Source organism: Lissotriton vulgaris, chromosome 11 (assembly GCF_964263255.1).
Source record: "Lissotriton vulgaris chromosome 11, aLisVul1.2, whole genome shotgun sequence".
Lineage (NCBI taxonomy): Eukaryota > Metazoa > Chordata > Amphibia > Caudata > Salamandridae > Lissotriton > Lissotriton vulgaris.
Genome location: NC_141699.1, coordinates 124,769,792 through 124,786,778, shown reverse-complemented (window position 1 = coordinate 124,786,778; position 16,987 = coordinate 124,769,792). Strand labels below are relative to the sequence as shown.

At 50.3% G+C, this 16,987-nt stretch overlaps 1 protein-coding gene across 1 annotated transcript in view; it reads right to left on the bottom strand.

Annotated features, from left to right (window-relative positions):
- Positions 1–16,987, bottom strand: part of CIT (citron rho-interacting serine/threonine kinase) — a 1,473,679-nt gene that overhangs the window by 500,162 nt on the left and 956,530 nt on the right. The window contains exons 31-32 of the mRNA XM_086942878.1: positions 6,018–6,180; positions 5,754–5,921 (exon numbers count right to left, since the gene is read on the bottom strand). Coding sequence (XP_086799004.1) covers positions 5,754–5,921; positions 6,018–6,180 — 331 coding nt within the window. The remainder of the gene's footprint in view (positions 1–5,753; positions 5,922–6,017; positions 6,181–16,987) is intronic.

The window sequence follows — 16,987 nt, the reverse complement described above, 5'->3', positions numbered from 1 at the left end:
GGCTGTATGCAAATTAGTCTGTTCCTGTCCCAGTGCATGATGGGAACAGGGCAAACCAAACTACACAAGCCAATTCTTACACTGGGAAGGAAACAAGCTCCCGGGGACCGGTTTCTGGCATTACAGCCGTCTTCGGCCCGGTTTGCTTGAATCCTGATGGTGCAATGAGCAAGGGTCTCACATCTGAGAATACCCTTCCACGCTTAGGGTGGACAAAAATATTTACAACAAGGGGTGGTGAGGAACAGAGTCTCTGAATTAAGCAGAAAGCTCTCACCCAGTCAAGAGATCAGGGCTAGATCCAACACCGTTTTTAGCTCACTGCACCATCCCAGTTTCAGAACCTGGCTGTATGCAAATTAGTCTGTTCCTGTCCCAGTGCATGATGGGAACAGGGCAAACCAAACTACACAAGCCAATTCTTACACTGGGAAGGAAACAAGCTCCCGGGGACCGGTTTCTGGCATTACAGCCGTCTTCGGCCCGGTTTGCTTGAATCCTGATGGTGCAATGAGCAAGGGTCTCACATCTGAGAATACCCTTCCACGCTTAGGGTGGACAAAAATATTTACAACAAGGGGTGGTGAGGAACAGAGTCTCTGAATTAAGCAGAAAGCTCTCACCCAGTCAAGAGATCAGGGCTAGATCCAACACCGTTTTTTAGCTCACTGCACCATCCCAGTTTCAGAACCTGGCTGTATGCAAATTAGTCTGTTCCTGTCCCAGTGCATGATGGGAACAGGGCAAACCAAACTACACAAGCCAATTCTTACACTGGGAAGGAAACAAGCTCCCGGGGACCGGTTTCTGGCATTACAGCCGTCTTCGGCCCGGTTTACTTGAATCCTGATGGTGCAATGAGCAAGGGTCTCACATCTGAGAATACCCTTCCACTCTTAGGGTGGACAAAAATATTTACAACAAGGGGTGGTGAGGAACAGAGTCTCTGAATTAAGCAGAAAGCTCTCACCCAGTCAAGAGATCAGGGCTAGATCCAACACCGTTTTTTAGCTCACTGCACCATCCCAGTTTCAGAACCTGGCTGTATGCAAATTAGTCTGTTCCTGTCCCAGTGCATGATGGGAACAGGGCAAACCAAACTACACAAGCCAATTCTTACACTGGGAAGGAAACAAGCTCCCGGGGACCGGTTTCTGGCATTACAGCCGTCTTCGGCCCGGTTTGCTTGAATCCTGATGGTGCAATGAGCAAGGGTCTCACATCTGAGAATACCCTTCCACGCTTAGGGTGGACAAAAATATTTACAACAAGGGGTGGTGAGGAACAGAGTCTCTGAATTAAGCAGAAAGCTCTCACCCAGTCAAGAGATCAGGGCTAGATCCAACACCGTTTTTTAGCTCACTGCACCATCCCAGTTTCAGAACCTGGCTGTATGCAAATTAGTCTGTTCCTGTCCCAGTGCATGATGGGAACAGGGCAAACCAAACTACACAAGCCAATTCTTACACTGGGAAGGAAACAAGCTCCCGGGGACCGGTTTCTGGCATTACAGCCGTCTTCGGCCCGGTTTGCTTGAATCCTGATGGTGCAATGAGCAAGGGTCTCACATCTGAGAATACCCTTCCACGCTTAGGGTGGACAAAAATATTTACAACAAGGGGTGGTGAGGAACAGAGTCTCTGAATTAAGCAGAAAGCTCTCACCCAGTCAAGAGATCAGGGCTAGATCCAACACCGTTTTTTAGCTCACTGCACCATCCCAGTTTCAGAACCTGGCTGTATGCAAATTAGTCTGTTCCTGTCCCAGTGCATGATGGGAACAGGGCAAACCAAACTACACAAGCCAATTCTTACACTGGGAAGGAAACAAGCTCCCGGGGACCGGTTTCTGGCATTACAGCCGTCTTCGGCCCGGTTTGCTTGAATCCTGATGGTGCAATGAGCACGGGTCTCACATCTGAGAATACCCTTCCACGCTTAGGGTGGACAAAAATATTTACAACAAGGGGTGGTGAGGAACAGAGTCTCTGAATTAAGCAGAAAGCTCTCACCCAGTCAAGAGATCAGGGCTAGATCCAACACCGTTTTTTAGCTCACTGCACCATCCCAGTTTCAGAACCTGGCTGTATGCAAATTAGTCTGTTCCTGTCCCAGTGCATGATGGGAACAGGGCAAACCAAACTACACAAGCCAATTCTTACACTGGGAAGGAAACAAGCTCCCGGGGACCGGTTTCTGGCATTACAGCCGTCTTCGGCCCGGTTTGCTTGAATCCTGATGGTGCAATGAGCAAGGGTCTCACATCTGAGAATACCCTTCCACGCTTAGGGTGGACAAAAATATTTACAACAAGGGGTGGTGAGGAACAGAGTCTCTGAATTAAGCAGAAAGCTCTCACCCAGTCAAGAGATCAGGGCTAGATCCAACACCGTTTTTTAGCTCACTGCACCATCCCAGTTTCAGAACCTGGCTGTATGCAAATTAGTCTGTTCCTGTCCCAGTGCATGATGGGAACAGGGCAAACCAAACTACACAAGCCAATTCTTACACTGGGAAGGAAACAAGCTCCCGGGGACCGGTTTCTGGCATTACAGCCGTCTTCGGCCCGGTTTGCTTGAATCCTGATGGTGCAATGAGCAAGGGTCTCACATCTGAGAATACCCTTCCACGCTTAGGGTGGACAAAAATATTTACAACAAGGGGTGGTGAGGAACAGAGTCTCTGAATTAAGCAGAAAGCTCTCACCCAGTCAAGAGATCAGGGCTAGATCCAACACCGTTTTTTAGCTCACTGCACCATCCCAGTTTCAGAACCTGGCTGTATGCAAATTAGTCTGTTCCTGTCCCAGTGCATGATGGGAACAGGGCAAACCAAACTACACAAGCCAATTCTTACACTGGGAAGGAAACAAGCTCCCGGGGACCGGTTTCTGGCATTACAGCCGTCTTCGGCCCGGTTTGCTTGAATCCTGATGGTGCAATGAGCAAGGGTCTCACATCTGAGAATACCCTTGATGCACTGGGCCAGGGACAGACTGATTTGCATATAGCCAGGTTCTGAGCTGGGATGGGGCAGTGAGATAAATAACGGTGATGGATCAAGCCCTGATCTTTGGACTGGGTAAGAGTGGTCTGCTCAATTCAGACACTCTGTTCATCACCACCCCCTTTTCTGAATCGTTTTGGGCCACCCTAGGTGTGGCAGGGTATACTCAGACATGAGTCCCTTTCTCACTGCTCCATCAGGATTCAAGCAAGCCGGGCCGAAGACGGCTGAAATGCCAGAAACCGGTCCCCGGTAGCTTGTCTCCTTTCTGGTGAAGAATTGGCTTGGTAGTTTAGTCTGCCCTGTTCCCATGATGCACTGGGCCAGGGACAGACTGATTTGCATATAGCCAGGTTCTGAGCTGGGATGGGGCAGTGAGATAAATAACGGTGATGGATCAAGCCCTGATCTTTGGACTGGGTAAGAGTGGTCTGCTCAATTCAGACACTCTGTTCATCACCACCCCCTTTTCTGAATCGTTTTGGGCCACCCTAGGTGTGGCAGGGTATACTCAGACATGAGTCCCTTTCTCACTGCTCCATCAGGATTCAAGCAAGCCGGGCCGAAGACGGCTGAAATGCCAGAAACCGGTCCCCGGTAGCTTGTCTCCTTTCTGGTGAAGAATTGGCTTGGTAGTTTAGTCTGCCCTGTTCCCATGATGCACTGGGCCAGGGACAGACTGATTTGCATATAGCCAGGTTCTGAGCTGGGATGGGGCAGTGAGATAAATAACGGTGATGGATCAAGCCCTGATCTTTGGACTGGGTAAGAGTGGTCTGCTCAATTCAGACACTCTGTTCATCACCACCCCCTTTTCTGAATCGTTTTGGGCCACCCTAGGTGTGGCAGGGTATACTCAGACATGAGTCCCTTTCTCACTGCTCCATCAGGATTCAAGCAAGCCGGGCCGAAGACGGCTGAAATGCCAGAAACCGGTCCCCGGTAGCTTGTCTCCTTTCTGGTGAAGAATTGGCTTGGTAGTTTAGTCTGCCCTGTTCCCATGATGCACTGGGCCAGGGACAGACTGATTTGCATATAGCCAGGTTCTGAGCTGGGATGGGGCAGTGAGATAAATAACGGTGATGGATCAAGCCCTGATCTTTGGACTGGGTAAGAGTGGTCTGCTCAATTCAGACACTCTGTTCATCACCACCCCCTTTTCTGAATCGTTGAGGGAGACACCTGGGCAGTGGTAAATTTTGTTTTACAAAGATGAGGAAATAAAGAAACTGATGTTAGTGCATAGTGTTGATGCTTATATGTGGCTTAGATGTCACATCCAGGTTGTTAATTGAATTAAAAAAATTAAGAACAAACTATCTAGGAAGATGATATTGTGAAAGAACAGAGCAGAAAAGTGGAACAGAAATCTACCATAGAAGCAAATTACTGTCTAGTCTGATTTAGACAGAAAATATAAACATAGTTGCTTTGTTGCGGACACAAAGTACAAGAGTTTGGTCTAACCATGCGGATGGATGTTCATGTCGGAAGGACTTGGTGACGTATTGGCCTGATCATGTTCCTTAAGAGAAGCTTTATTCAACCCTGCCTTTGGCTACTTTCAATTCCCAGCCACATACGAAGTAAGGAACACAGGATGCAGAGGTTGGTTCCAGGAAAAGAGTCACTCTTAAAGGGGGGGCTGTGAGTGATACTCTTGAGAAGAGACTGCATGTTGTCTTGGAGGATGTCTATGCACTCTGTTTCAAGCAGACATTGAAAGGAAATACCTGAAGTTGGGACAATACAGTTCACAGCAATGTGAACTAGACAAGAGAGATGAATGTTTTCAAAGTTAAAATAGTGTACAGTGATTCACTTACAAGCAGCTACTACAAATGAAAGTATTGAGTATTTCTCTAAATGAATAAACACTATCACTTATTTTTTGTGCACTAGCAACTCCGATGAAGGGAACAGCAACAAATATCGGATACATTAAAATGAGGTAGAATCAAAACAGATGGCAATTAAAATTACGCCAACCCATTACATAGCAGAATCAATTATCATTCAATGTATCAAAACTTGTACCAGTGCCAGAACAGAGGAGCCCGCTCTATTATGTTGTGCATTGTTAGATAAAAGATCAACACTTGAAATTGGTGCAGTATTTGAATGATTCAGCAGCATTGTTGCATGGTATGAAGCGAGACCATTTCCCAGGCACAAACCCATGGAGCTGTTTGAGCTGCATCACGACTAGAAGGTATTGTATTGTGGAGTGGTGTGGCTCACTGGTTTGAGGCGGCAGACCCGGAAGCAGAGAATGGCCCGGGACCAGGGTTCAATTCCCGACGCGGCAGGGTTGTGGACCAGGGTTGACGGACTCGATAATTCTCGCCTCGGTGCCTACTCAAACCAGGGATCACACTCGGCAACTCTGGGCATTAAGCTTGCCTCATCTCTACAACGGCCCCCCACAGACGCCGGGGATGCCTGGTTTCACCTTGGAGATACCCAGGAGGGAACATCTCACAGGGAAAGCCAGGACGGGTTCCCCAGCGGTCTATAGCGCCAGGACGCCTCCGGGTAGCAGTGCGCTTTACAAATATCATCATAACATATTGCACAACAGACAATAAATGCATCAGGATTAAATTAGTAGTAACAATGTTCCACCATTTAGCCTAGTCGGTAAGGCTTAATATAATGCTTAAGACTCCAACACATTTTAATTTGCAAAAACAGAAAAACTCTCAATAGAACAAATGCATCAATAACTTGGGCTACAGCGCAACCTACCTTCTGTGGAAGATGCATCTTTTCTACGAATGGAGGTTGGAGCTAGGAGACCGATCGCATTGGGCTGATGCTCCGGCGACCTGACAATTGCAGACATAATGACCTGCTGTCTGGCAGTGGCTGGAGTGGAGGGCAGTGGGAGATGGTCTGACACTTTGTGGTGAGCAGCTAATAAAAAAAATATATATACAGAAAAATTGCAGTATTAGGTCCCAAGACTCAGCAGCTTTTAAATGTGTCAGAGCTCTGGAAGATTGCACCTACCCTCCTCCCTGGCTGAACGGAGCTCAATACGGGTTTTTTGCAAAGCTTCCTCCAGTTCTGCAGTACGAGCCTTCTCTTTGTCTAAGGCAACCTTTAAGTCATTATATTGCAGAGGGATCTGGGAGGGTTGAATAAGTTCCTCTTTTTTTCGACCAAACAGTCCCTACAAATACAAAAAACAGGCCTCTAACACCAGCAGCAGCTGAAATGCAAAGCAGTCAACAAAAGAGCAGTTTGCAAATACACAAAACATACGCAAAATGCATGTAAAGCTTTTTAGCCCATATATTCACAGACAGAGCCTAAGCTAAGCTACTATCATGGTGAAGCCTAAAGAGCGCTAATTTCTTTTTTAGGAGTTCCTTTAACTCTATTTCAAGCAGATGTGGACAGTATTTTAGGATTCCAAAACCTGCAATGCTTAGCCTTGAATGGTAAATTTATGTTTTCTGACTCATTTTGGTTATTACTGATGCACTGTTTTAAACTTTTGACAGAATTAAAGCAATTGAGAAGCTGCATCACTAGTGTAAACAGTGAAAGCCCTGCATTTACAAGTACATCTTACTCAACATATAGCTATTTTGAATAACGTGCACATCATTCTAGGTTTTCCCAGCAATTTTCTTCCCTTGAAATAATTGCCTTTGTAAACTTAACATTGCTAACCTACACTTTAAAAGAAAAATAACAAAATAGCATTGTGATGTAGATGTTTTCTGTCTGGGTAGGGGAGCTTGGTTCAAATAGCAAAAAAGGCCAAAAGACCCTTAGAGGACTAAAGATCTAAAATGTACTTCTGTTTTTCTGTTCTTACCAGAGAGGAATAAGTAAATGTAAATGCAAATCCAGTACTTGTATACCCCAAAATTCCCCCCCCCCCTCCGAAGTGGTATCTCGGCGCTGGGGGCCATGGGGAAGATTAAGCAAGGTATTGCCCAGAGTCACATGGTGCTGGGAAGACCCCTGCCGCCAGATCCAGGGATCGAACCATGATCCCCAGCGTCCGTCACCCTGGCCTCGACGCCACACCTGTTCCGTGTTACTTACCTTCGGTAAAGATGAATCTGTAAAAGACATATGCTAGTTCTAGATTCCTTACCTTAGAACTACCCCCAGGTGTCATACTGGATCCAGAGTATTTTTTATAGCAGTACACCTATGTGTCTGTAGGTGGCTTCAGTCAACTCCATGTCACTCCTTGGCGTCGTGCTCACCGGGATAAAGTCGCAATTCTGACACAACTTTCCATGCCAGAAGCGCAGAGCCATGAAAAACACTGACCACTGGAGAGCCACAGCTTGGGCCCTGTAAGGGAGTCCCTACTCCAAGAAATTTGTTTGCAGAGTGGGGAGGATGGGCGGGGAGGTAAGAAATCAATAACTAACATATGTCTCTTACAGATACCTCGTTACCCGAGGTAAGTAACTTGTTCATCTAAAAGAGACAGTTATAGATTCCTTACCTTAGAATAGATACCCCAGCAATATCAACCCCGGAAGAGGGTCTACGAACCAAGTTCACACCAGAAAATCCTGGAGGACAGAATGGGCAAAATAGCTGTCCATTAGGTCTTGGCTGTCCAGGCAGTAATGTCTGGTGAACGTGTGCAAAGATGCCCATGCTGCAGCTTGGCAGATGCCAAGAAGTGGCACTACACATGACAATACAGTAGTTGCTGCCAGAGCCCTAGTGGAATGAGCACGCAGCCCCACTGGAGGTCTCTTTTTCGCTAAAGCGTAACAGATTTTAATACAAAGGACAACTTATCGGGAGATGGTACCCTTTTGGACAGCGCAACCTTTTTTGGCACCCACATAGTCAACAAAGAGTTATTCATTCACCCGGAAATCTTTTGTGCAGTCAAGGTAGAAGGATAGCGTACGTTTTGGGTCCATACAGTGGAGTCTCTCCTTCTCCTTGGAAGAGTGCAGTGGGGAAAAAAGGTGGACAAAGAGAAAGCGTGTCCTATGTGAAATCGTGTAACCACTTTAGGAAGGAAAGAGGGTCTAGCCCAAAGCACCACTTGGTCCGGATGCACAGAAAAGAAAGGTCACTCACCCTGCGAGAAACAAGAAAAGTAGTTTTCAGGGTAGGAATCATGAGAGGACAGTTGAGAAGAGGCTCGAAAGGAGCACACATAAGATGAGTTAAAATGAGATTCCAGTCCCACTGGGGCATTATGAAAGGAGACGGAGACAATGGTTGAATAATGCCCTTAAAGAATCTGTTTACAATGGGGGCTTGAACGAGGAGGGCTGTTCTGGTAGCCGAAGAAACGCAGAAAAAGCTGCAAGATAGCTTTTTAGAGTGCCCGGAGCAGAGCCCTGCTGGGCTAAAGAAAGGGTAAACAAGAGAACCTCAGAAAGAGGGGCAGAGGGGATCTACAGCCTTTGCTGTGCACCATGCCACAGACTTATTCCATCCAAAGGCATATACCGTTTTAGTGGAGGCTGGACCGTTTTGGGTGGAGGACCGTCCCCTGTTCCTGTGACAGAAGATCCTCCCGAAGGTGCAGTCTGATCGGAGAATCGATGGCCATGCTCAGCAGCTTGGGGTACCAGATTCTTTTTGCTCAGTCCGGTGCCACAAAAATGACTTTGGCCCGGTCATGCTTGATTTTCTTCAGCAGAAGTGGTACAGGCGGAAAGGAGTACTGGAGGACGCAGTTCCAATCGCAACGAAAAGCGTCGCCGAGCGAGTGCCGCCTTGGATACTCCAACGTGCAAAACTGATGACATTGCGCTGTCTCTTCGGTGGTGAACAGATCTAACCAAGGCTCTCCCCTCTGAGTCATGCCCTGATGTTCCAGCCATGAACAAAGCCTCTTGACAGAGCCTCCTGGCAGAGGGTCCACGACCCCACCCCGCCCTGTTTGTTGCAGTACCACATGGCGGTGGTGTTGCCCGTGAACACTTGCACTACACTCCCTCGGACAGACGGGAGGAATGCCTTCAGTGAAAGACGAATCGCCCGCAGCTCCAACAGGTTGATATGGAGCCGGGACACCGCCGGAGACCAGAGGCCTCTGATCTCCGCCTCTCCCAAGCGGCCTCCCCAGCCCTGGAGGGACGTGTCCGTCACAACTACGTGCTCCGGTTGGGGAAGGGAGAGGGATCTGCCTTTGACCCAATCGTGGTCCGTGAGCAACCACTGCAGCTGTCTCGCAGTGCCTTCCGAGATCAGGACATGGTCGGACAGGTTGCCCTGATGCTGGGCCCACTGAAACTTCAGGTCCCACTGCAGAGCCCGCATCCGCCACCGTGCGTGATGCACCAGAAGGATGCAGGAGGCCATCAGCCCCAGAAGAAGCAGCGTCAACCTGACCGAAACTCGGGATAAAGGCCGGAAGATCGGAACCAGAGCCTGTATATCCCGAACCCGCTGTTCGGGCGGGTAAACCCGAAACTGCGCCGAGTCGAGAACCGCTCCGATGAAAAGGAGCTTCTGAGAGGGGCACAGGTGTGACTTGGTGCAGGAGATCCTCCGTAGTCTGGAGGTGGCTGACGACTGTCTGGGGCGAGCCCGCCTTCAACAACCAGTCGTCGAGGTAGGGGAAGACTGACACCCCTAACCTGCGCAGATGAGCTGCGACCACCACCATCACCTTTGTGAACACCCGTGGGGCGCTGGTAAGGCCGAAGGGGAGCACGGTAAACTGAAAGTGCTCGTGGCCTACCGTGAACCGCAGGTAACACCGATGGGCCGGCAGGACGTGGACGTGGGAATACGCGTCCTGCAAGTCCAACGCTACCATCCAGTCTCCTGGGTCTAGGGCAGCTAAGACCTGAGCCAGAGTCAGCATTTTGAACTTCTCCTTCTGGAGGAAGCCGTTGACGTTCCTCAAATCCAAGATAGGGTGTAGGCCCCCTTTGCCCTTCTTGGGTACCAGAAAGTAGTGGGAGTAGCAACCACGTCCTACTTCTGGCCCAGGAACGCGCTCGATGGCCCCCTTGGCCAAGAGGGCCGAAACTTCCTCCTGCAGGAGCCGCAAGTGATCCCCCGATAGGCGGTGGTGTTGCGGTGGCATGGCTTGAGGAGTCGTCTCGAAGGGGAGGGAGTAGCCCCTCGGGACGATCTGCAGCACCCACCTGTCCAAAGTGACAGTGCGCCAGTGAGAGTGGTGATGGCGAACCCTGCCTCCCACTGGCATCACATGGGCCGAGAAGCTCGGACTAGGAGGGTTTAGAGGTGGATGCCGCGAGGGCAGGTGTGGACTGACTCCGCCTGGTTCCACGACCGCCTCCGCGGCGGTTTCCATGTCTGCCGCCGCGCTGGACGACAGTCTGCGGCGAGTGGCTGGCGGCACGTTTGGGGCGCCCCTTCCCTGGCCACGAAAGGAGCGAAAGGCACCCGTTTGCTGGCGCGGGGCCGAGAGGCCCAAGGACTTGACCGTAGCCCTAGAGTCCTTAAAGCGCTCAAGCGCGTGGTCTGCCTTGTCGCCAAAGAGGCAACGGCCATCGAACGGCATGTCCATCAGAGTGTTCTGGACATCTGCCGAAAAATTGGCGGATCTCAGCCAGGCGTGGGGTCTCACCGCCACTGTCGTAGCCATCGCTCTGCCTAGCGAGTCGGTAGTATCCAGCCCACACCTGATGGAATACTTGGCTGCGTCCCGGCCCTCCACAAGGGCTTGGCCGAGTTTGGCCCGTACCTCCAACGGGCACTCTGGCAGCACTTCCGCCACAGTCTCCCACAGAGAGTGGGTGTAGCGACCCAAGAGGCACGCGGTGTTGGAAGACCGCAGTCCCAAACTAAGGGATGAGAATATCTTTTTTCCATAATTCTCGTACCTCTTGGATTTCCTTTCTGGCGGGGCCGTCTGGAATGCAGTCTGGGAATTAGAGGCCTGGATGACCAGACTCTCGGGGTGGGGTGGGAGGACAGGAAACATGGGTCGCCGGAGCCGGGCAGTTGCGTCTGGCCACGTTCCTATCTACGGGCGAACCCGTAGCGGGCCTGGACCAAGTGCCCAAAAGAACATCGGTCAAGGCCTCATTAAACGGCAGCAGAGGCTCCATTTAGCATGACTGCGGCTTAAGGACCTCTGTGAGGAGGTTAGTCCTCACGGCCGCGACGGGGAGCTCAAGGCCCAAGGCCTTGGCAGCCCTTGTCAACACCACACCATAGGTAGCTCCCTCCTCCAAAGCCACGGTAGGAGGAGAGACAAATCCAGTGTCTGGAGATGTGTCCAGGTCACTGGCCCCCCCAAGGTCTCCTGCCCAGTCCATATTAGACTGACATTCCTTGGTCAGAGGGTCCTCAGACCCCTCCCAATCCTCCTCATCACCCATCTCCAGAGATTCAGGGTTCTAATTGTATGAGGTCGGTTCATAGAAGTGAAAATCTTCAAACTGCGTCGGGTGCGGCGTCGATAGGCGCCGTCACCGAAGCAAAGGAGGTATCGGGGACAGCGCCGCCCGAGGACGGCGCCGGAGGTGACACCACACGGACCGACGCCGGGGGGGGGGTGTAAGGTCCACCGGTGACGATTCAGAGCCCGAGGAAGGCCCAGCGGCGCCGGGGATGAAGGCCCCGGTGCCGCTGTTCCCTGCGGCGCCGGGCCCGAGGGCACCGGCGGTGTCGGGATCTTGGGGCCCTGCGGCGCCGGGCCCGAAGGCACCGGCGGCGTCGGGCCGTAGCACCCAACGGCGTCAGGGTCGAAGCCCCCGAGCCACTAGGGCCCCCAGACGGGTTCGCTGGGCCCGGAGGCGCCGCGGAACCTGTCAGAGGAGAAAGGGACCTCATGGCCATGAGGAAACGCTCTATCTCCTCCGGCGTCGCATTCAGCCCAGGGACCGGAGGGTATGGGGCCGGACGCGACTCCCGAGGAGCCGCGTGGGCGGTGTCACCCGAACCCCCGGCCGCATCGCACGAGCGTCGGGGGGAGTCAGAAGAGCGATGATGCCACTTCGACTTCTTATGTTTCTTACCCGACGACTTGGATCCGGAGGAGTGGTGCCGACTCCCGGAGCTGTGACGGCTCCGTCCCCGCGACCTGTCCCTCGACCTCCCGTGGGACCGGGACCTCACGTGGCGCGGGGCCGACTGCCGGAGTTCGAGCCGCCTGCGGGACCGCTCCCACCTAGCCTTCCTCGAAAGGGCCCGACAGTCGGGGCAGGCCTCGTCGTCGTGGTCGACGCCCAAACACGTCAGGCACTGGCGGTGAGGATCCGTGACCGACATGGTGCAGTCGCAATATTCACAATGCTTGAAGCCGGGCATCCCTACGGCACTGTCGGAGTCGTTAGACTTCAAAAGGATCAAAAAGATCACCAAAAGTTAGTCAAAAATTGACTAGGGTAACTGCTCTTTTCCAGATCTGCGCTGGCTGGCGCGGAAAAAAGAAGAACTGACGTCAGCACGCGGAGGCGGCGTCTAAGTACTCCGACGACGTCATCACGGCGCCCACTACGCCGACGACGGACGTGGAGCCGCAGACGACGCCTACCGACGCGCAAGGGTACTGCTACGCAAAAGTTTCCGGATCCAGTCTGACGCCTGGGGATATTCGAAGGTAAGGAATCTATCACTAACGTGTCTCTTTCAGATGTTAAGATACGCAAAAGCAGATTATTATGGAGGGATGACTTTGGTGTGTTCAACAGCATCTCATGCATGATGGGAATTTTTGTTTGCAGAATGAGGATGTTTTAAAAACTTTTTCGCATATTTGCTGACAAAAATGAGTGGGGTGAATTAAGAATTATATTCACGTTGAGATCAGTTATTGCAGCACATAGTGAGAAATATGTTTGAGACTATGTTTTAGAACGCGTTCATGATATGAGTGTAGTTTTATGGGAACGGAGTAGAATGGTTAGGTGTTCTCTTTTACTATTTCAGTTACCCCTGACGAAGGACTGAAAAGCCCGAAATATATATGAGGCTATCATGGATGAATTATTAATCCCTTCGTGCCACTGATTAGGCCTGGGTGGACAAACCAGTGGCATTTGAAAAAGTTTGGAAAAACGCTGCCTTGAAGTGAATGGACAAAGAATGAAAAAAGTTTGGAATAAGAATAAAAACAAAAATATGGATTGTAGTGAGTCCCTTGGAACTTACTGGTCCCAACATTACTCCTCCTTCGTTCTCCATGCCAGTGGCTGCTACCAAGGCTTGTTGGTGATCCCACCGATTACCGACCCCCGGATCACCGACACACTTCAACTCGAGCACAGCTCCTGGTCTTCCTCAGCATCACCTGGTCCTCACAGCTGCATTGATAAGGTCACCGTCATCACTCCTGCATCTTCAGACATAGGTGAGCATTGTAATTCTGTGGCGCCTGGTCACTTCGGAGTGTCACAGACTCTGTCCCCTCTGCCTGTAAGTTCTTCACTTCCAGAATCCACCCTTGGATTCCATCAGACTTCTTCACCTTCTTCTCCAGAGGCACTTTCCCCAAGTCTTCCATTGTTGTCTACGGAGGCTTTTCTGGTGTAGGTAACCTTGTCTCCAGGGCATCCACAGGTGTGGTGGCTCTCCAAGATTCTGTCCTTAAATGGAATACTTCAGGGTCCTCTGGGAAGGGTCCTTCTGCAAAACAGCAACCACGACTTCTCCATTGACTTCCATTGGGCACGCAGCTGTGTTCCCACTCTACACACAGCCTCCATGGGGTTCCAGGTTACTTACCTCCCCGGCTCCTCTGGGTCTTCTGGTCCAAGTCACATTCGCGTTTGTATGTTCGCACTCCACTTTCTTAATATATGGTTCAGTCTCCTCCTGTAGACCACGGTATTCTGTGCTACTTACCTTCTTGCAATTGAAGTATTGTTGTGTACTTGTGTACTCCGGGTAGGAGATATACCAATGTGTTAGTGAGTGTTTTGTAATAAATAGAAGTATTTATATATACACACACACTGAGTGGGTATTTTTCAATTAACCTACACTACATGATTAAACTTGTAAAACAAGCTGCTTAACACGCCTTCAAAGATAAGCTTGAAGGCTGCTTTCCACAGCTAACACTTTGAGAGCTTTCCATAGTTATCAAAGACCACTAAAATCACCATAAGGGTTGCCTGGATTAATGCAAGGTGCATCACTTAAATAGGTGTGCACAATATACTAAGTCAGCCTCCTACAGTCCATGTCCCGACCCGCCCTGCTTGTGGCAGTACCACATGGCGGTGCTATTGTCTGAAAACTTGCACTAGCCTCCTCTGGATGGGGGTGAAAAGGCTTTCAATGCCAAAAGAATCATTCGGAGCTGCAACAGGTTGCTGTGGAGTCTGGATTCCGCCGCAGAGGAGAGTCCTATGATCTCAAACTCTCCCAGATGGCTGCTCCATCCCAGGAGTGACGCATCAGTCACAACTTTCAGATCTTGTTGGGGAAGAGATAGGGGTCTCCCGCTGACCCAATCTCAGTTCATACACCAACTCTACAGGTCCTTTGCAGTTCCCTTTGAGAACTAGACCGTGTTGGAGAGATTCCTCTGACGCTGCGCCCACTGGAACTTCAGATCCCAATGCAGAGTCCGTATATTTCAACAGGCATGCGTCACAAATAGAATGAAGGAGGTCATGGAGCCCAGGATCCTCAAAGTCAGTCTCGTCAAAAAGCAGGATAGGGGCTGAAACATCGGTATAATGGCCTGAATATCCTGAACTCACTGTTCGGGAGGATAGGCCAGAAACTGCACCCTCTCCAGAACAGCTCCAATGAAAGGGAGCACCTGAGAGGGAGTCAGGTGTGACTTTGAAATGTTGACCGTGAACACCAGCGAATGCAGGAGGGTCATCGTAGTCTGATGGTGGGAGACAATAGCCTGGGGTGAGCCCGCCTTCATCGGCCAGTCATTGAGATAGGGGAAGAGTGGAACCCCTGATCTCCACAGAAGAGCTGCAACCACTGCCATCACTTTGGTGAACATCTGAGGGGTGCCTGTGAGACCAAAACGGGAGCAAAGTGAACTGAAAATTCATTGGCACAAGGTGAACTGCAGGTAACACCTATGGGCAGGCAGGACAGAAATGTGGAAGCATGTGTTCTGCAAGTCCAACGCCACCCTTCAGTCTCCAGGGTCCAGGGCATACAGGACCTGAGCAAAGGGTGAGCATCCTGAATTTCTTCTTCTTGAGGAAGAAATTGATAGAGCACAGGCTGAGTATGTAAGCCTCCATCCTTATTGGGCACCAGAAAGTATCGGGAATAACAACCTCAACCAACTTCTGGGGTTGGCACTCTCTCTATGGCTCCTTTGGCCAAAAGAGCCATCACTTCCTAGCGTAGAAGAGATAGGATGTCCTCTGTCAGCCTGTCATAAGTAGGTGGCATAGAGGTGGAGGTAATATCAAAGAGGAGGGACCAGCTAACCCAGACAATCCACAGAACCCACTGGTCCGATGTTATGGACTGCCAACGGGGTTGATTCTAAATCCTGCCCCAATGGATGCCTGTGATGGTGGTAAACGGGCAAACTAAGATGATTTAGAGGCTGCAGCTGCTGGGAGGGAGTGGGGGGGGGGGGGGGGGGGGTGTTGGTGTACTGGCCCGGCTGCTGGCCAACCGACTCACAGGGCCGAAAGGAACCGCATGCGCTGCCAAGCAGAGGCTGAAAAGCTTGCAAACCATGATGGATGGGCATGTAAAGGTGTGGTTTTACACCCCTTCTGGGGCCGCGAAAGGTGGATTGAGGGTAACGGCCCAAGGACCTGGCCGAGTTCCTGCTGTCCTTCAAGAGGTCCAGCTACGAATCTGCTGTCTCCGAAGTGCATGTCCATGAGCGAGGACTAGACATCCCCAGAAAAGCCAATCATCCTCAACCAGGCGTGGCGTCGCAGGGACAAAGTTGACAAACCGTTCGACCAAGTAAGTTAGTTGTGTCTAGTCTACAGAGGATTAGCTGCTTCCCTTCCATCAGGAACAATCTGGGAGAGCATAACCCGGGCTTTCCCTGGGGCGGTTGGTAGCAGCTGCGCACCCGTATTCCACTGGGCGTGGGACTAGTGGCCCAAAAGGCATTTGTTGTTCACATGCCGCAGTGCCAGAATGGTGGAAGAAAATATCTTCCCAAGATTTTACAGCCTCTTGGATTCCCTGTCAGGGAGTGTGTAAGGGAATGCACAAGGATTTACTTGGGACGTTCAGGCTTGAACCACAATGCTCTCCGGGGAGGGGTGTTTGGTGAGGAAATTTGAGTCCCCTGGATTGGGGCGGTGGTGGCGGGCAATTGTCCTGTTCTCAGGAGCCCCTGTGTTGGGGGGCTGGACCAAGTCCCAAGCCGGACATCAGTAATTGCCTCACTAAAGAATAGATACCGAAGCAAACTCAAGAAGTCGGTATAGTTAAGATAAATCAAAGCAGGTAGTCTGAAGTAAATAAACTTGTAAGGGCCATAGAGTTCTTTTCTCTTGCTTAGTTTTATACCTTTACATTTTCAATATATTGGTACGTAAAAAGACAGAAGCAGCCGACATGTTTCGTCAGTTGAACTTTTTCAAGGCCGTGGAAAATGTGTACATATCAGTATACAGCATAAGTCACAAAAAACAAAAGGTAATGAAATTGAAGTGCAACCTCATGCGTAAGTGGGGGAAGAAGTCAGAATGGAAGTATGACAAAAAAGTCATGAAATGATAATTAAGGATAGAATAGGGGAATATAGGTGAAATCGTGAATGGCACTTGCAGAGCCAAGATTTTGGGTAAAAATATACCCCAAGAATGAAAAAAATAGGAAGCAGAGAAGAGTAATTCAAGATGGTGAGAATAATAGTTTTGGACACCAAGTTAACAAACAAACATCACATGCATGAGTGCTTATGTAGAATAGATCAGAGGGGTGTATTGACAGGTGTGGGTCTGTGTAAATGAAAAAAGAGGCATCTAGTAATTACAGTGGAGTGGAGGAAAAACCCAGCAATATCTAAATGTCTAATCAAATAAGCAAGGAAGTAGTAAGTACTAGAATACAAAAAAGGCCATCTAGATCAGAACAATGGGAACTGATGTGAA